We start from the raw sequence: 24,717 nt of genomic DNA on the forward strand, positions 1-24,717 counted from the left end.
TTACACTTTTCATATTCTTCGACAGTTTCTGGCAGTCATCATCTGAAAAAAAACTGCACCTATATTATTCCTAGGCTGCTATCATCTGAAAGTTTCGGTCGAATAAGAACTAGACCAGATTTATTTTTCCTGCAGGCATTTCAAGCACACATTCCATGAGCATTCACACACCTGTAACCGGTTTGCCGATGTTTCTTGGACGAGCACAATGAGCAGTACTTGTTTTTGGAAACATGTCATCGAGAGACGAAACAACGGGGGACTGTTTCTGGATCAATATTCAGTGCTTTTTTGATCCACATCTTAACGTCATAAGTGATGTGTGCCTTCAAAACTCTGTCTGTCAGGTGAGATTCTATGAGTTTTAAGGCTAGCGTTTCGATGAAATTGAATCTGGTATGCTTGTGACCAACGTTGTGAGACCTATCTGACCTTTGAATAAGTGATCGCCCATAATTTATCACATTTCTGTGAGGGTCATATTTGACCGGTACAGTACCGTCATCTTAAGATTCCATGAAAAGATGATAACAATCAAAATTTAATATTCAAATTCTAGAATCCGCTTGTAATATATGTAAATAATATTCGTGTGTCATTTGTGTGAATGATGAGTGTTGTCGTGATTTATATTGTTGGGTGATTTATTGAATTTTGGTTCTGTCCTGCGAACGTGTTCACCATGTTGGGCCCAGGTTATTGTCAGCGTTGTTTAGGATGATTTAATTAATGTGGATTTAAACCTTTAGTGAATTTTATTTAAAATTTACGTTGAGGCAACATTAAGGTACCGGACACAAATGAATAAGTCGGTAGTATTTCATAAGTGAGGGCAAAGTTTTCTATATTTGTAAAGATTGTAAGGGTCATTTTTTAAGGAGTCAGGTAATAAGAATTAACTAACTAATTTCACGTGTTATTTAGTTAAATATTGATGGATTTTCGTGGAAATAATAATTATGAGAATGTAACTTAATTATAATAAGTCTGAAATAGACATGCATTAATTAAAATTTCTATAATAAGTATTTTTGAAACACAGTTCAATTGAACTCATATTAGATAGAGGAAGTAGTGTAAATGAAACTTATCCACGAGTAAGACGACTTTGTTAAAATACCTCTGACAGATTTTTTGAAGTCAATGAAGCCATAATTAATTTATTTAGAGGATGCAAAGTTTCTTGTGAGAGTGACATCAAAACTCATGGCATTGCGTTGGACACAAATACCGATGATGTTTCAGCTTCTTCCCTAGTTCATCTAGGTGCATCACTACAGAAAGTCGTCAAAAATATAGAAGAAAAGACAGCTGACCTAGGAGACAAAGATTTTGCCGCGATCACGCAAGGAAGCAATGACGTGGCCCATAATGAAGGTGAACGTATAAGGTCAGAATTAATTAACAATTTAGGTAAGTTAACACATACTAATGTTGTAGTAGTTAATATTCGGAAAAGACATGATTTGATCCGAAATTCTTGTGTGAACAAAGAAATGGATAGAAATAATAAAGACATTATTCGTTATGTAAACATTTCAGCAATGTGCAGGTGTTTTTGAAATAAATCGCTATACAAGACATGGTTTACACCTTATTAGATTAGGAAAGCCGAAATTCACTGATGCAGTTTTCGATACAATTACAGTCTAAGAAGAGTACTATTCCCCTAGTAAAGCGAGCCAGTCTAAATACTACAAGTACTTCATATTGTAAGGAAAATTATAGTTTTGAGTTTGATCATGGTATGGAACTGCCAATGTCTAAAAAATAAAATTGGTACAATTGGTAAATTTTTCATATTCGAAATTCTGTTAAAGTTATCTGTGTAACTGAATGTTGGTTCCAACATAATGAGATAGACTATGTAATACTGACTTGTTGTAAATTGCGAAAGAAGTGGAGGTGCAGCAACATTCACTCAAAATAATGCAGATTGACATGTATAACCTGTATATAGAATTCAACTTTGAAGCAGCAGGGCTGCTCCTTAACGGTCTAGGCCTAGCGGTTCCCTGATGGAGGCATAAACATTTTTTCTTGAAAAACTAGAGAAGCTCATAACGAGCCTTGTTGCCATATCAAAAGAAAGGTATAACATATGTATTTGTAGGGATATTAAGCTTAATGTGAGGCACAGGAGAAGGAAAGTAAATAGTCTGCTGAATTTACTGAAGTCATGTAACTGTTAGTGTGCAAACCAACATCCTACTCGTGGAAAAGCGGTGCTTGGTCAACTCCCCGTCCTCCAATATTGGCACTTTAGATATTTCTGGGTTCTGAGCACAAAGCTGTCTGCTTGAAATTTCACTGCCGTATGCAGAATGATTCCCCAACTATTTTATTTTCAAAAGGTTCTTCTCACGACAACAAACATAGGTTTTATTTCTCTGCTTGAAGTGGTTCACTAGGAATCTGTACTACGGGTATCAAATGACTGGGTTTGCAAGGAATGTTATCGCTTCTTTCCTACACTTTTATTACTGGTTGAGAATTTTTTCCGTACTTAAAAAGTCTGTAATATTAAACATCCAGGCGTGATGTGGTTTAAATAAGAGTTTCAAATAAAAAGAAATCTACTTTTGCTTTGCTCCAGTAACATCAACTGTATACAATAAGCTAATGAAAGTGCAGGTAGGCCCGAAATTGAGATGACACCAGGTCAATTCAATAACTATATTATTCAGTCTGAAAATAAAAATTATGAGAGTATTCATGCTAATGCTGGGGATGCATTGAGCTACCCCATCAACAGCACAATATTTGTCGCTGAGCAGGGCATGTTATGGACAACGGTGACAGAAAATGAAGTTATGCGTACAGTGATCAATTTAGAAAATACTAATAACAAAGATGTATGCGGTATGTCTAATAACTTCCTCAAGACTGTACTTCCATAAGTTCTGAAATCTCTCACTGCTAGTATAAATAATTGATTTCAGACTGGAGTTTTCTCATGCGGACAGAAATATACAAAGGTAATTCCTGTTTTCAAACAGGGCCCTATAAACGACTCCAGTAATTTCCGATCAGTTTCGGGTTTTCTTATTTTTGGTAAAATTTTATAGTATGCAATGATACAACAACGAGTAGAAAATTTTGAATCTAATAGCCTTCTGTGCGTGAACGAGTTTGGCTATCGCAAAGGTAAACAACAGTTGAAGCAATAGAATCCCTCTTCCAACATATTATTTCAGATTTAGAAAACAAGTCACTCCTTGTGCTCTGATTGCGTCTCCAATTGACCGCTATGATGAAGAGCTGAACATTTTAGTTGCAGTGAAGTTCGTAATCAACATGGAGTACCACAAGGCTAGTTCCTTTTATATTTCTTGTTCAAATAAATATCTTACCCAATAATAAGAAATCTAATATCAGTTCGGTTTATATGTAAATTATATTACTTTTAAATGAAGCTAAAACAGTAGAAGAACGCAACGTGCTATGAAAGCAAACATTGAACATGGCAGTTGAATAGTTCCTTGGGAACAAACTTACGGTAAATGATAAAAAGACTCAGTTAATTTAATTTAATTTAATTTAATTTAATTTAAGTAAAAATCTACGAAAGACAGCTTCAATCCAGTTCATTGCTCAGTTGAAGATGTTTCATAAACTGACTTCAGACCTAAAAGAACTACCATCTAATATATTTAGGAATAAGGTTACTAATGCATCCCTTTTACTCAGTTCAGCAATACCACAAAATTAATGAGTTTTATATACATTGAAACTAAGTACATTATTAGTTTGTGTATGTACTGTGTATTATGATTTTATTTTTGACAATGTCTATTGCATCTAACATTTTTAACGGCTTAATAATACTATATTCCCTGCTAGTAAACCTCTTCAGTGTCACGCAGGTGCAACTGTTGCTGAAATTGGTCCAATCTAACCTACGTTTGATGTTAAGTGTCGAAATCCATGCTTAGTGTGCAAGAGGTGGAGAACTGGTAGCGGTAGTGGTGATTACTATTTTAAGAGGAAATTAAACAAGTCTACCATCCCCTAATTCGGAAGATAAAATCAAGGAGGACTCCAAACCTGAATAACAGGAAAACAAATTGAAAGGGTATTTGATTCAGGTCTTAATTGCCTAATCTGCACTTTAGTTGTACAGTAACTTGTAAGTTTGATGATGATACTTCTTGTTTAAGGGGCTGCACATCTAGGTCATCTGCACTTGTAAGTTTCTCAGTCTGTCGCAGTACGAAATGTACCACTTAGCACACTATAAAATACTTGTATGCATTAAAATTAAGGATTGAAATTTTAGGTTTTACAGGTATTATGTATTGTACTATATGATTCATTTCGTGAGCTATACGTAGCAATTCATTGCGTGTATAGTCCTTGAAAACGGCATTAGATTCATGAATAGCGAATACCTAGTTATGGAATTTAGAGGACCTGAATAATATTAACAGATATAATATTTTCTTCAACGTTTAGAAACGTTCGTTCACAAGAAGAAGGTATACGTGTTCTTAGGCGACGAATTGTTACTTGGTACTAAAGTACGAAATTTTCATAAAGCATGGCGAGTAGCTAACGCAGGTTACAGTGGTTGGGATTTTAACTATAATTTTTGGAACTGTTTTGTCTTACAGGTGGAATTATGGCTCAACAGCCTTCAAACAACGATGCAAAATACGCTGTTGCATTATATATCAAAAGCTACAGAGTCTTATACCAAGAAAGCGAGAGACGAATGGCTGTTTGACTATCCAGCTCAAGTATCCCTGTGTGGCTCTCAAATATGGTGGTGTATTGAGGTTAATGGAGCTTTTCTACGCCTTGAAAATGGAGCTGAGAATGCCCTTAAGGAATATTCAAAGAAACAGGTAGAACACTTTGAGATATTTCTTTATTCCTTAAATAATTGCATGACCTGACTAGTTTTAAAGTAGTTAAAACCTGGACTACTCTTTGATTGTTTGATGTTCTCATTCCTCCTGCATATAGACAACACTTTACACTGCACAGATGCCGTCTAATCTGGTGGTAATATTGCAACCTTTCATAAAATAGGGGTTTCACGTTAGCTGCTACCCATCACGTCCCGTGACTAAGATACATGCCTGCCCCCAACTGCACTTCCCCTTCAGAGCCTCCGGCTTGTGATGGTCCTCAGGGCTACGTCCCCCTGTAACCTCAAGAAATAGAAAGAAATAAGTTTATAAGTGGAAAAGTGGGGACAGCAAGCTACGAGTGATAGTAGTGACAAATACAACTGGTAAAAATGGATTTATTACACCATACATGGATTTATGAAACGTGATTTCTGCGATGCTTAAATGAACAAAGGTTTGACATCCAAACAGGTGCTTAATATACGGCTGGGCATCTAATTTTGATATGGATTAATAAATAATTCTCACTGGAGTCGTGTACCTAATCTCAATCAGATCGTAGACTTATAGTTGGAAGTGACGCTCGAAGACCATAAAGCGTTCTAACTTGTAAAATATTGTTCGTATGTTGGTTATAAAAGAAGTTTGCCAATATGCGTTCTAGCATTGATAAAATTGCTCAATGTGTCATCGTTATTTCCTTCTATAGTCAGGCGTGATATGGGACAAGTTTGACCTTCCTTGTTGCATCTTTCGTCAGTTAGTGTGTGATCGAGCTAGCAGTTCATTGTAATCATAGTCTCATTAAAACGGAGAGCATTTGTAGTATTCAAGGGCAGAGAAACGACCCAGTTTCATTGAAGGATTCTACAGGAAGTTAACGACGCTCAGACAACAAGGAAGATTTTTTACTGAGAGTTAACATCACACTACACATTGACGTATTTCTCGGCTCAAGCGTGGGTAAGTAATAGGATTGCGATGGCAACGGCCATGGCCGTTAAATAAAGTACATCCCCAAGATTTTCTGGTGTGAAAATGGAAAACCATGGAAAACCTTTGTTTTCGGTGTGATTCGTATTCACAATCTCCCGAATGCATCACATATACTGTACGTAAATCGCATGGTGAACTCGCTTGGTGACGGGGAAAAAACGTGGGTATTATGCTGTTAAAGAGTTGTTTAAAGTTCTGGATACGGCATGTATTAACGCAAGACTGAAGAAGAGCTGTAGACAATACTATTTTATTTGTGGCTTGTGAGAGCATTCAAATGTAATTTTTAATTATCTAGAGGAAGAAAAGAGTTTTTATATCTGCAATTAATACTTTTCATAAAACACTGATGATTTGACAGCATTGACTAGTCTCAGATATTAATTATTATTTGAATACTCTCTTTAATTTTAAACACTGCTTCTATGTGTTATTTCGTTATTTAATGCACTTCCAATAAATAATAATTTTGAAAGGGGAATTCCAATCTTCGATAGGCTATGGAGAAGTTCCATATTCCTTCGCTAATGAATTTCCTTTTAATTTGTGACAGTCACCGAAGCTCGACTGGAAAGAAAACAATGTAATGTTAGTCGATGGGTGAAACTTGACGAGAAGGGGCAGTTAAGTACACGCTCAGCTGAGAATGTGAACAGTTCTTCACCGTCTCGATAGTAAAGGTAGGTTATCAGGCAATGGGCATGTTCAGTGCCTCATTTGTACGGTAGAGTGAAATTTGCCGAAGAAAATGCATACAAATCCAAGGAGAATGCTGGTGTACTGACTGTACGACAAGCTGGCTTGTTGTTCTGCATGGTGATATCAAGATCAACCATTATGAGGAAGTGCGTGGTGGATTCCCCCTTCAGTCAAGACTTACATCCTTCGACACAAACTTAGAAACTGGAGAACTAGAAGATATCTTCAATTCAGGAAAGAAAAGTGATGGAGAAAACGAAGAATCCTTTCAAGAACTCGGAAAGGACGAGGACAGAAATCAATATAACATAGCAGAAGAATTAATAGAGGAGGAAAACGACATATGGAGAGTTAATTGTGTCGTTTTCGATGAAGACGTCAAGTGCTGAGTACGTGAGTGTCCAGGTATCTCCGAGTGTGTAATCAGCATTGGACGAGAAGAATGGACATCTAGCTTATTACTGCAGTCAGTATTGGAACAAACAAGTAAGGGTGGAAGAGGTTGATAGAGGATGTGGTAGTAATTGACGGATATACTTTTGGGCTTCAACATTTATGCAAACAGGAGGGCGTCTTTGAGAGACTATATTTTCGTTATGATTTAATACTGACTGCAATCAACAAATTCCTAGATGTCTATGATTTTCAGTATCTACACAGTCAGCCTCAATGCAAGAAATTGAGGGATAACTAGCTGGAATTGCAAGAGGTGACGAATCGTTCCATGATTATCAAGTTATTAGTATTAGTATTAGTGATCATGAAGCTGTTTTTGTGGTAGTTAAAAGTAAATGTGATAGAAAGGAAGGTCTTAAAAGTAGGACTGTTAGGCAGTACCATATGGCTGATAAACCAGGGATGAGGCAGTTTCTAAAATGTAACTATGATCGGTGAAAAACGGTAAATAAAAATGTAAACAGACTCTGGGATGGGTTTAATGAAATTTTTGAGGAATGCGAAAACAGGTTTGTACCTGGTAAGGTGGTAAGGAATGGTAAAGACCCACCTTATTATCATAGAGAAATAAAGAGACTAAGAAGGAGGTGCAGACTGGAAAGTAATGGAGTTATAAATGGCTGTGGAAGTAAGGAGAAATTGGAGGAACTTACTAGAAAATTGAATCTAGCAAAGAAGGCAGCTAAGGATAACATGATGGCAAGCATAATTGGCAGTCATACAAATTTTAGTGAAAAATGGAAGGGTATCTTTAGGTATTTTAAGGCAGAAACTGGTTCCAAGAAGGACATTAAAGGAATAATTAATGAACAAGGGGAGTGTGTATGTGAGGAACTTCAAAAGGCAGAAGTATTCAGTCAGCAGTATGTAAGTATTGTTGATTACAAGGATAATGTCGAGATAGAGGAGGAGACTAAGGCCAAAGAAGTAATATAATTTACATATGATAACAATGACATTTACAATAAGATACAAAGTTGAAAACTAAAAAAGCGACTGGAATTGATCAGGTTTCTGGGGTATACTAAAGACAATGGGTTTGGATGTAGTACCATATCTGAAGTACTTATTTGATTATTGTTTGGTCGGAGGAGCTATACCAGATGAATGGAGAGTTGCTATTGTAGGCCCTGTGTATAAAGGAAAGGGTGATAGACATAAAGCTGAAAATTACAGGCCAGTGAGTTTGACATGCATTGTATGTAAGCTTTGGGAAGGCATTCTTTCTGATTATATTAGACATGTTTGTGAGATTAATAATGGTTCAATAGAAGGCAGTTCGGTTTTAGGAAAGGTTATTCCACTGAATCTCAACTTGTAGGATTCCAGCAAGATATAGCAGATATCTTGGAATCTGGAGGTCAAATGGACTGTATCGCGATTGACCTGTCTAAAGCATTTGATAGGGTGGATCATGGGAGACTACTGGCAAAAATGAGTGCAATTGGACTAGTGAAAAGAGTGACCGAATGGGTTGCTATATTTCTAGAAAATAGATCTCAGAGAATTAGAGTAGGTGAAGCTTTACCTGACCCTGTAATAATTAAGAGGGGAATTCCTCAAGGCAGTATTATCGGACCTTTATGTTTTCTTATATATATAAATGATATGAGTAAAGGAGTGGAATCTGAGGTAAGGCTTTTTGCGCATGATGTTATTCTCTATAGAGTGATAAATAAGTTACGAGATTGTGAGCAACTGCAACGTGACCTCGATAATGTTGTGAGATGGACAGCAAGCAATGGTACGTTGATAAACGGGGTTAAAAGTCAGGTTGTGAGTTTCCCAAATAGGAAAAGTCCTCCCAGTTTTAATTACTGCGTTGATGGGGTTAAAGTTCCTTTTTGGGATCATTGTAAGTATGTAGGTGTTAATATAAGGAAAGATCTTCATTGGGGTAATCACATAAATATGATTGTAAATAAAGGGTACAGATCTCTGCACATGGTTATGAGGGTGTTTAGGGGTTGTAGTAAGGATGTAAAGGAGAGTGCATATAAGTCTCTGGTAAGACCCCAACTAGATTACGGTTCCAATGTATGGGACCCTCACCATGATTACCTGATTCAAGAACTGGAAAAAATCCAACGAAAAGCAGCTCGATTTGTTCTTGGTGATTTCCGACGAAAGAGTAGCGTTACAAAAATGTTGAAAAGTTTGGGTTGGGAAGAATTGAGAGAAAGAAGAAGAGCTGCTCGACTAAGTGGCCATTCAAATTTATTCGTCTACTAATGTCATTCCACGATTATTTCAGAAAGCACAATATCAAGACGGCGGTGGTTGTCAATTGGTGCGTGTTGAAACCTTATAAACTCAGTGCTGTAGTGTTTTGGTGAAGCTATTAGTGTCCAGTTCAATTCCTAGAGTGAATTTTAATTCGAGGAAGTGTTATTCACAAGAATAAAAGTGTGGTATAGTAAATATTAGTTGAATATTAACATCACACAATTCAGTTTTGAAAGGGAAGCCATCTTACTTTGTGACGCGAACAGGGTGCGCTCCTTATATTGGGTTAGGCTTCAAAGACGCAGCCCTCTTGAGTTTGTAAAGATCAAGCAGACAATGGAAGACAATCAAAGAGAAAACAAATGTGCAAAATGCGATACAGCATTCTCAAATGAAGATAGTGTTATTGGCTGCGATGGAGTATGTAATCTCTGGTTTCACAGAAAATGCACGTCAGTCAATGTAACGGAATTCAAGGCCCTATCATCAAATAATGGATCCCTCATGTGGATGTGCGGGTCGTGTAGGCATCGTCTAAAAAACTACGGGCTCAATTCTGCTATACAAGAGAACGATGAAGCCAGGCAAGCCACACTCGAAAACAAACAAACATGTGACGACATCAAAAAGAAACTAGAAGTAGTGAGTGAAGAGTTGATGAAAAAAATGACACTTATCTTGGAAACACAACTTCAACAAGCTGAAATATTAGCTTCAGGACTAGGAAAAGTCTCGAATAAACCAGTACAGGACCCAGAGGGATTAAATCAAAGAAAATCTATTACCAACAAGGAGGAAGAATGGACAAAACATAAGAATACCAACAACAACAGGGAAAATGCTAGGAGTATGATTGAGTTCGGAAACCCTACAACAACAGCCCAACACAGGTTATCCTCTCCTAGAAGAGATACAAGACAATATGAATCACCAAGAAGACTCCCCCAACAAGGCACAGGAGGCAAAGAAAAAGGAAAACTAAGAGCAGCACCCAGGACAGCATGGGTGTACGTGGGAAGACTGAAGGATGACATCACAGAAGAAGATCTGAAAGAACATCTCTCAAACAACGGTATCACTAAAGTAATCGAATGCGAACAATTACCCACTCGAGGATCAAACAAAGCGTTTAAAATAGGCATACCTATGGAAGAACGGGAAATAGTCTTTGACCCAGAATTCTGGCCAAATGGAGTAATCTACCGCACTTATCGATTTCGTAAGCAATAAAGACGAGACTCCGAGAGAATTCCAGAAGACGACAGGCAAGACATTGGATATACTACTCTGGAATGTGGAAGGGTTAAAGAGTATTGTTAATACAGCACCAGATGATATTTGGATAGGACAAGATGTAATAATAGCTACAGAAACTTTTTTGACGGAGCCTTTTGGCATCACAGGTTACTACACAGCACACTCTTTTGCTAAACCAAAAGCTTTAGGCAGACCGGAGGGAGGTGTATCCCTTATGTTCAAACACACCATAGGAAAAATTAAAGAGATAGTAAAGGAAGAAAACATGACAATCGTAAAATCCACGGCATTACAGTAGTGGGGATGTATATTACATATGGCACGTCAATAGAAGATACAGCGGAGCAGGTATTAGGGGCTATATCACAAGTGAGAACAGAAGAAAACGTAATTATTGCAGGAGATTTCAACTGCAGAATTGACAAACCAAATAACAAAACAACAACTATACTGAATATTCTACAGGAGGAAGGTTTTAAACTCATCAATAAGGCCGAAGATATAACCTATATAGCGTACAATGGAACAAGCACAATAGACTTAGTTTTTTATAGAGGAAAGAAGATCATAGTTAAAAACCAAAAAAGGAAATGGAATACCTTAAACACACTGCTCACTAAACATATCCACATACATACCAGATTTCTACTAGTAAGAAACATAGATGAAAAGACATTTCCTGACCCACATAAAACAACAAGGAAAATAAACTTAGAAATGCTACAAAACAATACACAGGCTATAGAAAGCGCGAAGCGACACTTAAGAGACAATGATATCAATCTCACCATGACTACCATTCAAGATGCTATAACTGCAGCAACGGTACCAGCCAAAATAAGGAAATCGAAACCATGGTTTGACACTGAGTGCTACCAACACCGAAGAAAAACGTTAGATGCCCTACACAAAGCAAGACTCAAAAATTTAAAAGATGACCTAGAGGAATATGCTAGGAAGAGAAAGGAATACAAGATGCTCTTGAAAAGCAAGAAATCACAATTTATAGAAAAAGAAGCACTAAGAGAAGCAGATGAAGCACGCAAGGACCCCTACATAGCGCTTAGAAGAAAGGTCACCAGAACATCAGATGAAATCCAAATGGAAAGTTGGGAATGCCACTTCTCTGGAATTTTAAATAAAAGACAGACAAACAAATCACATGATAGTAGGACACCGAATGAGGAGGAAAAGGCCTCCCAAATTACAACAGAAGAGGTTGAAACAATAATCAAAAACACAAAAAACAAAAAGGCAGCAGGACCAGACGGTATTTATAATGAGATGTTAAAGGAATCAACAGGAGTGTTAATTGAAATATGGACAGAGTTATTCAATAAATGCCTCAGCTCAGGAGAAATTCCAGATAACTGGAGAAAGTCGACAATCAAAGTCCTATACAAGGGATCAGGGGATACAAATAATCCGAATTCTTACCGTGGTATAGCACTTGAAAATAACATATTTAAAATCTATACAAAGTTACTCAACAAACGTCTCACGGAGACAATAGATCCATTGATTCCAGACCAACAATTTGGTTTTAGAGAAGGAAGGTCCACCTTACAGGCCGTACGTAATCTTCTTAATGACATTGACCAAGCGCTGAGACATCCAAAAGGCAAATTCAGAACCGTCTTCATTGACTACACAAAAGCCTTTGATTTGTTAAATAGGACAAAACTCGTAGCAAAAATGGAATCCATGACAAACGGAGGAAATGAAGTTACAACAGCCATAAGAAATATACTGACCTACAACAGAATACAAATAAAGGACGGAATAACAACTTCAAGAGAGATCCTGCAGACAAATGGGGTTCTACAGGGGGATCCCATCAGCCCCACCCTATTCAACATCGCCACCGCAGATATCGTGAATATCTTAGAAAAATCGAATTCATTATCTTTATATATGTACGCAGACGACATGGTCATAGGTTCCTCAAACAGACTTGAATTACAAGAAGCACTAAATGGCTTACATAACTGGGCAGAAGAAAATGACTTCAGTATCAATAGTAACAAAACAAAATACATGGTGTTCCGGAAAGGTGGAAGATTAGCAACAGAGGATAAAATTACTTTAGGAGAGAAAGAACTGCAGACAGTAAACTACTATAAATATCTAGGAATCACCCTACAAACAACACGCAATTCATTCAGGATACACGTAAAGGAAAGAATAACAGCTGCTATAAGAGGAATGTATGACATAAAGAACATAACCAATCTATCCCTCCAGACGGCTATGATCTTATTTAATGCCAAAATATCGCCAGTGCTGACCTACGGATTAGAATTGATATGGGAAAACCTATCTTTTTCAGACCTAAACTCAATGGAGAAAGTAAAAGCCCGATATCTGAAAAGAGCACTTGGAGTGGCAAGAACAACACCTTCTAGGCTTGTTTACGAATTGGCAAGAGAAACCTTCTACATCGAGGACTTACGTTACAAACTATCCCTGCCATCTACTGAGCAAGCTACAAAACTGATCCAGACAAGAGAGAGGAAGCGCGAAGAAATCCCTCTGGACTTCTATAGCACAGATGCAATGATCGACAGGAGATGGGTAAAAGAAAATCCAGAACTTAGAAATGTAATTACAAGATTGGCAGTTCATGGTTTTCACCATAAAATATGTAAAAACAAAAAGTTTCACGAATCAAACAATGAATGTGTATGTGCATTGTGTAATAACCACTGTGACAGATACCATATAACCATGTGTCCTAAACGAGAAAGATCGATCGTGGACTATAGCAAAGAGTAACTATATAGGTGCGAATTTTCCTTTTACTTCATCTATGTACATTAGTATGCAATAATAATAATATAATAATATATAATGTCATTCCACGCCGTCTCTCCGCTGACAGCTCGGAACATACAACTTAGTCGAGCAGTTCTTCTTTCTCTCAATTCTTCCTAACCCAAACATTGCAACATTTTTGTAACGCTACTCTTTTGTCGGAAATCACCCAGAACAAATCCAGCTGCTTTTCTTTGGATTTTTTCCAGTTCTTGAATCAGGTAATCCTGGTGAGGGTCCCATACACTGGAACTATACTCTAGTTGGGGTCTTACCAGAGACTTATATGCCCTCTCCTTTACATCCTTACTACAACCCCTAAACACCCTCATAACCATGTGCAGAGATCTGTACCCTTTATTTAAAATCCCATTTATGTGATTACCCCAGTGAAGATCTTTTCTTATATTAACACCTAGATACTTACAATGATTCCCAAAAGGAACTTTCACCCCATCAACGCAGTAATTAAAACTCAGAGGACTTTTCCTATTTGTGAAACTCACAACCTGACTTTTAGCCCCGTTTATCAACATACCATTGCCTGCTGTCCATCTCACAACATTATCGAGGTCACGTTGCAGTTGCTCACAATCTCGTAACTTATTTATCACTCTATAGAGAATAACATCATCCGCAAAAAGCCTTACCTCAGATTCCACTCCTTTACTCATATCATTTATATATATAAGAAAACATAAAGGTCCGATAATACTGCCTTGAGGAATTCCCCTCTTAATTATTACAGGGTCAGGTAAAGCTTCACCTACTCTAATTCTCTGAGATCTATTTTCTAGAAATATAGCAACCCATTCGGTCACTCTTTTCACTAGTCCAATTGCACTCATTTTTGCCAGTAGTCTCCCATGATCCACCCTATCAAATGCTTTAGACAGGTCAATCGCGATACAGTCCATTTGACCTCCAGAATCCAAGACATCTGCTATATCTTGCTGGAATCCTACATGTTGAGCTTCAGTGGAATAACCTTTTCTAAAACCGAATTGCCTTCTATCGAACCAGTTATTAATTTCACAAACATGTCTAATATAATCAGAAAGAATACCTTCCCAAAGCTTACATACAATGCATGTCAAACTTACTGGCCTGTAATTTTCAGCTTTATGTCTATCACCCTTTCCTTTATACACAGGGGCTACTATAGGAACTCTCCATTCATCTGGTATAGCTCCTCCGACCAAACAATAATCAAACAAGTACTTCAGATATGGTACTATATCCCAACCCATTGTCTTTAGTATATCCCCAGAAATCTCATCAATTCCAGCCGCTTTTCTAGTTTTCAACTTTTGTATCTTATTGTAAATGTCATTGTTATCATATGTAAATTCTATTACTTCTTTGGCCTTAGTCTCCTCCTCTATCTTGACATTATTCTTGTAACCAACAATCTTTACATACTGCTGACTGAATACTTCTGCCTTTTGAAGATCCTCACATACACACTCCCCTTGTTCATTAATTATTCCTGGAATGTCCTTCTTGGAACCTGTTTCTGCCTTAAAGTACCTATACATACCCTTCCATTTTTCACTAAAATTCGTATGACTGCCAATTATGCTTGCCATCATGTTATCCTTAGCTGCCTTCTTTGCTAGATTCAATTTTCTAGTAAGTTCCTTCAAGTTCTCCTTACTTCCACAGCCATTTCTAACGCTATTTCTTTCCAGTCTGCACCTCCTTCTTAATCTCTTTATTTCTCTATTATAATAAGGTTGGTCGTTACCATTCCTTACCACTCTTAATGGTACAAACCTGTTTTCGCATTCCTCAACAATTTCTTTAAATCCATCCCAGAGTCTGTTTACATTTTTATTTACCGTTTTCCACCGATCATAGTTACTTTTTAGAAACTGCCTCATGCCTGCTTTATCAGCCATATGGTACTGTCTAACAGTCCTACTTTTAAGACCTTCCTTCCTATCACATTTATTTTTAACTACCACAAAAACAGCTTCATGATCACTAATACCATCTATTACTTCAGTTTCCCTATAGAGCTCATCTGGTTTTATCAGCACCACATCCAGGATATTTTTCCGTCTGGTTGGTTCCATCACTTTCTGAATCAGCTGTCCTTCCCATATTAACTTATTTGCCATTTGTTGGTCATGCTTCCTGTCGTTCGCATTTCCTTCCCAATTGACATCTGGCAAATTCAGATCTCCCGCTACAATCACACTTCCTTCTATGTCGTTTCCCACATAGCTGACTATCCTATCAAATAATTCCGAATCCGCGTCAGAGCTACCCTTTCCCGATCTGTACACTCCAAATATATCAAGTTGCCTATTATCTTTAGAAATGAGCCTTACACCTAGAATTTCATGTGTCTCATCTTTAACTTTTTCGTAGCTCACAAATTCTTCTTTCACCAGAATGAACACTCCCCCTCCCACACTTCCAATCCTATCTCTACGATACACACTCCAGTGCCGTGAGAAAATTTCTGCATCCATTATATCATTTCTTAGCCATGATTCAACTCCGATTACAATATCTGGTAAATATATATCTATTAAATTACTTAATTCTATTCCTTTCCTTACAATACTTCTACCTGCTGCATACCTGCTTCATCGAATAGGTAATATTAATATTTTGAAACTATGCAACATATTTTATAAGATCCCTAACGCAACATTTCTCACACGGACGCGGATGCACGGTTGACACATAAACACTTGACATCTCCCCGCTCAACTAATTAACGTTTCGTCATTTTCTGACACACGACCTACTTAAATGTACTTCTCATAACATCTGCTGCAATAAATCATTCCATTACTTCACTTTTACTCATATTTCAATCCATATACACATGTACGTAAGGGACAAATCTGCCTCTATCTGCAATTACTGTGTCGTCTTCATCTTAATCCACTACTTACTTTCCCTACACATACCGTTCCATTGACTGCTGGAAGACAAAATTCTATTCAACATCCCCATTAAAGCATCTCACAGGAAATATATACTGTATTCCATATACAGCACTATTATATGACTTTAAATTAATTCTCAGCATGCTCATGGACTGCAATCTATGAGCGATCACTGGTTCATGTTTATCTTGAGAAACTAATATGCTCGTGGAGCTCACTAATGTACGTAATGTCCCTGGCTTCACGCTCCTTTCTGAAGTAACATACTCTTTTATCTCACAATAATTTCAGTGGTGATGACACTATATTTCATCGACGCGCAGAAGATATATCACACCATACATCTAGTTATACACAACGAAATTTTCGCTCATACGCATCCGTAAAACAAACGTCACATCAATCAATCAATCAATCAATCAATCAATCAATCAATCAATCAATCAATCAATCAATCAATCAATCAATCAATCAATCAATCAATCAATCAATCAATCAATCAATCAATCAATCAATCAATCAATCAATCAATCAATCAATCAATCAATCAGTCAATCAATCAATGAATCAATCAATCAATCAATCAATCAATCAATCAATACTGATCTGCATTTAGGGCAGTCGCCCAGGTGGCAGATTCCCTATCTGTTCTTTTCTAGCCTTTTCCTGAATGATTTCAAAGAAATTGGAAATTTATTGAACGTCTCCCCTGGTACGTTATTCCAATCCCTAACTCCCCTTCCTATAAATGAATATTTGCCCCAGTTTGTCCTCTTGAATTTCAACTTTATCTTCATATTGTGATCTTTCCTACTTTTATAAACGCCACTCAAACTTATTCGTCTACTAATGTCATTCCACGCCATCTCTCCACTGACAGCTCGGAACATATCGCTTAGTCGAGCAGCTCTTCTCCTTTCTATAAATTCTTCCCAACCCAAACTTTGCAACATTTTTGTAACGCTAGTCGTTTGTCGGAAATCGCCCAGAACAAATCGAGCTGCTTTTCTTTGGATTTTTCCAATTCTTGAATCAGGTAATCCTGGTGAGGGTCCCATACACTGGAACCATACTCTAGTTGGGGTCTTACCAGAGACTTATATGCCCTCTCCTTTACATCCTTACTACAACCCCTAAACACCCTCATAACCATGTGCAGAGATCTGTACCCTTTATTCACAATCCCATTTATGTGATTTCCCCAATGAAGGTCTTTCCTTATATTAACACCTAGATACTTACAATGATCCCCAACAGGAACTTTCACCCCATCAACGCAGTAATTAAAACTGTGAGGACTTTTTCTATTTGTGAAACTCACAACGTGACTTTTAACCCCGTTTATCAACGTACCATTGCCTGCTGGCCATCTCACAACATTATCGAGGTCACGTTGCAGTTGCTCACAATCTTGTAAATTATTTATTACTCTATAGAGAATAACATATTGATATATTTTCTGTCTCTACAAATGACTGTAGCTTTATATACCCATAACTATCGTGAATAAGTAATTCCTCGTATTACAAGGTCGCAAACCACTATTTACACAATACATTTTTGACCAAAATTCATAATTCATTAGAACCGCATTTTAAACAATAAGTTTAAAGCATTATTTAGAATGAAATAGACCCGGCGGCAGCATTCTGGCACACTAATTAGCACAAAATTAATTAACACGTCACTTGTAAACCAATCCGAAATATTACTATGTCATTAATGATATTTCATCCATTCGAATTTATAAGATTTGAATATCATATTTTAAATTAATGCAAGTTAATCCCTTTATAACCACCGGCAAAATCTCGGCATCCCAGTTTTATTAGTATTTGATCTTCCATACGTAAAACCCACAGTCAAATTCACCGGCTATTTCATATCTCTGACTTTGATATAACAAAATGCCTTACTTATAACACAAGAAATATAACATTAAGCACAGCGGGTCGAAAAATTCTTGCAAATCTCCTCAGCATGCCGTTGTGTCTTATATGGGTGAGCGAAAAACTGTCCGAAACACAACAGTAAACTTATGATGAAACCATGGTAAATGTATGTACAACTTCCATAAATGATTGAATCCATATTAAAATTATGTACATGGAAGCAAACATTAATTAATGACTTATGTCTCTCCGTCTTCTCTAAACCAAGAAGCGGTCCATGTGTTACTTTTAAGTGACCATTATTAATATATTGCATTTCCTCACCTTAAATCGAGAACGTCCCTACATAATTAATCAATTCATATCACTTATCTCTTTTTCTAGACTTCTTGAGGTTGAACGTCTTACTTTGACATGGTAGTGGCCTTCAGGACATGGATCTGAATTAATCTCATGCACTTACATATCATACACACCTTAAACTAAATTTTACACAAGAATATGCAAGTATTCTGACTTCTAGGTGCAGAGATTCACTATTACCGAACTAGGAACTATTGATACTCTGCGACGGACGGGAGTACCGAACGCTGCTAGTGTTCGCTACCCTGACTTGGTCTTCATCCACAGATGACTGTAGCCTATGTCCCTTCCAAGTGAATACTGGAAATGTCCCTCCACATACCTATTCAGAGTCTAAAAATTGAAAAATGAAGGCTGGGACCATTGTCTTCATTACAAATGCTTCAGGCGTCTGCCGGTAATTCATACTTCCGAGGTAACGAAAATCAAAGAGAATTTATCAGTAATGCGAACACAAAGTGTACTGTAGATAGGTGAGCGGCCTCCCCACTTCCCTCAGGTCATACCAATCAAAGGGGGTGGTTTTCTTGAATACGTACTGTATATGTAGGCCGACCTGGCAGTTAAAATTTTCGCCATTGAAAGGTATGATAATTTTAACTCACACGTCGTAAGTTAACCAAAAATCGATCAAGGATTGTTAAGATATCAATAGATTTCCGTCTTCCACGCTTCGCGGTCTTATAGAGTCCCTATTGGCGTGGTATAGCTTTGTCCAACAGCAGTCCCGCTAGGATCAATAAGAATAAATTAGGTTATTTCAAATGCTAGTGATGAAGATTTTCACAGTTGAAGTTTCATCATATAATATGTTAATTATTATTAATTGGAAAGATAGACGGACTTCTTATTCACAGATTCAAAGCTAGCACCCCTGTACTTTGCTAACATATTAACCAGAAAGTGAAGTGGGCGTTGGCTGGGTAAATTGGTTTTCCCATTTTCGAGAATATTTTGTGTGTCTTGCACTTCGCAGCGAACAGAAATATCGTGTTCCTTTCCTTGTAGCAGCGTTCCTGGTGAAAGGTCTGTCTGTAGGCTCCCAAGTCGTATTACAATATAATATCAAACCATCCTACTTGTTGAGTTACGACTAGAGATTTGGAGTGGGATAGATATTTAAAAAGACAATTAAGGAATAATTTAGTTGTACCTGAAGAGTCGGCCTTCATCACGGACATGAAGCACTCATCCGACATAATGAGTGGGTATAGTGAAGCAAACACCACACACTCTACCTCATTCACTGCATGTTTAACCTCATATCCGCCATCTTGGAGGGGCTTAACCTAACTTTTGACGCGTACGAGAGCAAGCCTAACTTCATGGAGGGGTGTAACCTCAGTCTTACGGCCGGATGCCCTTCCTGACGCCTAAGACAGCGAGCCTAACCTCACATCCGCCATTTGGATGGCCTTAACCTAACTTTTCACGCGCAAGACCGCAAGCCAAGCCTCAAGGAAGGGCCTAACCTAAGTTTTAAGGCCGGATGCCCTTCCCGACGCTAATTGCATAAGATGGCGGCTATAAACAGCTCCTTATGAGACGGCTTAAGGACGCTTGCGCAAGATGGCGGCCGTAAAAGTGCCGGTCGCAAGATGGCTGCTATACATAGGTTTTTATGAGACTCCCGAGGGATGCTTGCACAAGATGGTGGCTATCTAATTCTGCAAGATGGCTACTATACATAGATTCTTATGAGACGGCCTATGGGTGCTTGCACAGGATGGCGGCTATACATGAGCACGTATGAGACGGCCAAAGGACGCTTGCGCAAGATGGTGGCTATACGCAGGCTCTTATGAAGAAAGCTAACTTAGAGGCTACTACACAAGATGGCGGTTATTCATAGGCTGTAATGGCCGTCTCCTCTTCCTCCTCTGTTAAGGCACATCTATATACAACAAGTTTAAACATGCATCGTGAAGGCTAGGGTGAGCACGTGCTTTTAAACTACAGTGATTACGTCATCAAAAGTTATGCATGTTTAGACTTGATCGTTGACTGAAAGCTTTAGTCTTCGAGATACAGTAATAGACAGTAGAGCGCAAACATCACGACAAAATTAATAGTTGATGTACAAGGCTTTAAAGTAAACGGCGACACATTGCAGTGTGTTGTTGGTTTAGTATTTAGCCCACATTTCCCTTACTGTTTTAAAACAGATGAAGATAAAAAGCAGACTCAATGGATTGTAAATAAATAAGGTTTGCAGCGGGAAGGAAAGGGAATACCTTAACATTTTCTATCTCTAACGATGAACGCATATTTGTCAAGAGCAGATTTTGCTTTTTTAAAGGGTTGTTGAAAGAAGGAATGGTTGCGTGAGGTTCTACCATCATCGTGTGAAATTATCGACATGCATGAATTAGGGTGTCCATCATTTAAAACTCTTCCGAAGAAGCATAGTGGAGAAACAAGTAAACAGTCTTTACAACATGTATGCATGCTCTTTGATTAGTTGTGTTGCAGTGCATGACGGGAGGTGAACAACATATGTAAACTGCAGTGTCAAAATAACGTTAGTGTGAAAGAAACATTTGTAGAGTAAAGACGTCATGTCATTTCTAACAGATACTAAGTGTAACACAGTTGAGAAGGCAATCGTAAAGTTTTATGCATGTAAAAAGAGGCTAAACACTTTTACTGAAGAAGAGTTAAATGCATTACCAAAGGCATTTTTAGTTAATGTAGCTGCAAATGCTGTAAATAAGATTTGGGATAAGGTGCCTCGTGAGTGGACTCAGGATATTTTTTGTCAGAGCTTCAAACGTGTAGTTTACATCATGAACACGTAAGTTTAGATAGGAGACCTTCTGTAAGACTGTGTTGTACATGTCAACTGATTAAACTCTATCATGGACCTAAAACTAACGAGTTGTCATCTCTTATAAACACTTATCATGGCTGTGAAAATAGTAAACAAGAAGAAGGTGAAAAAACGTGCTGGGAGAAAGTGAGGAAGCATGCTGGGCATGGGCTCATCAATAAAGTGATTGATCTTCTTCCCTTCGAGCTTCATCTTCCTAATTACGAGTACTGCGGCCCTAGAACACGACTTCACGTTCGTTTGGCACGTGGTGATGCTGGTAATAGTATGTTAGATGCTGTCTAAAAGAGCATCACCTTGTTTATCGACAAAACAATCCTAAACTAAGATGTGTAGCTGATGAAAATCTGGTTCGTAAAACTATGCTGCGTGTGTCGTCACCTAGTGCTTCAGTTGCTGAAAAGATAGCAGCACTTGTTGATGTCGGTGCAATAAAAGGAAAACTTTTACTAGGTAGTAGCAAAGACAGTAAGGATAAAACCGATTTACTTGAAGAAAAAATGTTTATATATTCTAAAATAAATATGAATTTTCAAAACATATTAGAGATGTTTTTAATATTAATCCTACAGCATGTCCTAGCAATAATATTAACTTAGCAGAAAGGAGAGGTAGAGGATCGAGGATTAAAGCACATACAATATTTAAAGTACATTCCCGTTATAAATCCATGAATTAAAGCTGTTAAAAAACATGAACGTACTGTTTTTTCCCACGAAGTCGAATAACACGTTCAACTAAATAGTGTTCAGAATATTTTGTTTTCTGCAGTTCTTCGATGTAGAATTCTCCTTCAATAGGCTATCCTTTGAGATCGCGAAGTAAATACGTAACTGGATTAGTAAGTTTAACACTCCTAATTTGAAAAATTTCAGTGCTCCAGTTGGGTGTGTATCATTTGCAAGGATAGACTTGTGTTTGCTGATGTGAACAAAATCACCTTCTTTAAAGCGATAGCGCGTGGATCAGCTGTTTTAATTACAAGGTGAATAGCATCCAAGTGAGGTGTACTCCTTGTAACAATATTCAATCAATATCAATCAATACTGATCTGCATTTAGGGCAGTCGCCCAGGTGGCAGTTTCCCTATCTGTTGCTTTCCTAGCCTTTTCCTAAATGATTTCAAAGAAATTGGAAATTTATTGAACATCTTCCATGGTAAGTTATTCCAATCCCTAACTCCCCTTCCTATAAAGGAATATTTGCCCCAGTTTGTCCTCTTGAATTCCAACTTTATCTTCATATTGTGATCTTTCCTACTTTTATAAACGCCATTCAAACTTATTCGTCTACTAATGTCATTCCACGCCATCTCTTCGCTGACAGCTCGGAACATACCACTTAGTCGAGCAGCTCTTCTTCTTTCTCTCAATTCTTCCCAACCCAAACATTGCAATATTTTTGTAACGCTACTCCTTTGTCGGAAATCACGCAGAACAAATCGAGCTGCTTTTCTTTTGATGTTTTCCAGTTCTTGAATCAGGTAATCCTGGTGAGGGTCCCATACACTTTAACCATACTCTAGTTGGGGTCTCTGTTTCGATAGTGCGATGAGGTGTATTGTTGTAGGTACACACAAGCCTAGGCAGTAGATAAATCCAACGATATGAACCTTGTGCTGTAAATTATCGCCACGTCATTGTTTAGATTGTACTATTAAAGCGTTCCACAACACTTGCCTTGAGATTGATGAACGTAGAGTAGTGTTGAATGCCAAGTAACTTGAGGTAAGAAGGAAAATCGTTGTTGTAAAGCTCTTCACCTTGATCAGTTTGAAGAAGCCTTGGGCAGCGTTTTGATTCTTCAACAATATGTTTAAATGCTTCTTTAACTTGAGCTGCTGTTTTAGAACGCACGAGTTGTGCAAAAGCAAACATCGAGTACACATCGATAACAGTAAGTAGATACTTATACCCCTTATTACTAGAGGCATATGGAATCATTTCTACTAAGTCTGCTTGCCAGAGATCATATTTTCCTCGTGTAATAACGCGTCTGCAACAGTAGGTGCGACGTGCTGGTTTATGTAACTCATGTGCGATGTTTACCTTTACAGGTGAGATCTTCTCTTGACGAGCCTTCTCAAAATAATACCGGCTTGTCGTAATTCTCTCTCTATTTCTAGAATTTCTGATTCGTGACCTGTGTGACCAGCGTCTTGCATTGCTCTCAGAAGTTGTAATCGTTTAACGAGTAAGTTTGCGTCATTCCTGTATTTTACAACTACATACGGCAACAAAGGCTTGTAGATAACATCAAGTCCACGTGCAGTCGGAAACAGCTTAGAAATAAACTCACGGTACTTGTAACTCTTATTTGCATTCACAGCTTCTGTTCTCTTGTAATTATGTCGTGTTGCGTCAGCAGCAAAATGTATGGCTTTATAATTTTTAGATCATCTTGTAAAATTATATCCTTGTCAGGTATTCGTGAGAAAAGAAGTTCTAAGTGTCCTTTGTTCACAATAAGTTCGTTGCTAAACTGATTACGGTAGTCTGGCGTGATCATTACCTCAGGTGTTTCAGCAATAACATCTGTAGTTAAAAACTCAACACGCTTAGATGGTGAAGTATCATTAAGATCTTCTTCCTTATCCTCTTCTTGATCTATATCTCGCTTCTCCTCTTCCTCATCTTGCATCTTTATGCTTCTCTTCTTCCTCATGCTCTCCTTTATCATATGATGTTTGCATAGAAGCAAAACTTGAAGTATATTGCAGCAATGAAGTAGAATTACAAATTTCTTTGAATATTGTACTTAGTTGTGTTTTTAAAAATAAATCCGTGTTTGCTTGAACACGTTTAAGCCCTTTAAATTTCCGTTGAATATTGTTTCTATCTTGGATGATATGTTTTGTAATCTCCTTGCTAGATGTTAACATGATGATGTTTTTGATCGAGTAATCACTGTAATTCTGTGTTAATGCATATAAAATGATCGAAACCTATGCGATATCGTCCATGCTGAACATCACTTTCTTTATCAATAACTAAAAAGCTGAAACGACGTGATGACCAACATGTTGCACACATAAGTTTAAAGTCACTGAATGTCATATCAGTGTTAACATGGTCGTAATTCACATGCCGCATGTTGCGCTCATCTTGCCGAAAAAGCACAATAATTTTTGCGTTGTCGCGTATCAACTGCTTAGGCACACGAGAATATGTTTGGCACAAATAGATGCAATCAACATAGTTACGTCGTCCCATACTGAAGAATGCACGAATAACGCTTTGCTGTTCTGTTGTGACATCGTCAAGTATCATAAGTGAATTAGGAGCACATCGTCCGGTGATGGTATTTGTTCATGTGAATTAAATTCAAAATATATTATTCCATCTTTAACCAGATCGAGCATTCCAGTTTGTAGAATAGTATATAGCAGTTGATATAGTGTATGTTTGTTCAGTCCGTCAGCG

At 37.6% G+C, this 24,717-nt stretch overlaps 1 protein-coding gene across 1 annotated transcript in view; it reads left to right on the forward strand.

Annotated features, from left to right (window-relative positions):
• LOC136863901 (dynein beta chain, ciliary-like) overlaps positions 1–24,717 on the forward strand; it is a 5,220,903-nt gene that overhangs the window by 1,816,289 nt on the left and 3,379,897 nt on the right. The window contains exon 33 of the mRNA XM_068226514.1: positions 4,614–4,847. Coding sequence (XP_068082615.1) covers positions 4,614–4,847 — 234 coding nt within the window. The remainder of the gene's footprint in view (positions 1–4,613; positions 4,848–24,717) is intronic.

The sequence above is a fragment of the Anabrus simplex genome, chromosome 2 (genome assembly GCF_040414725.1).
Source record: "Anabrus simplex isolate iqAnaSimp1 chromosome 2, ASM4041472v1, whole genome shotgun sequence".
NCBI lineage: Eukaryota > Metazoa > Arthropoda > Insecta > Orthoptera > Tettigoniidae > Anabrus > Anabrus simplex.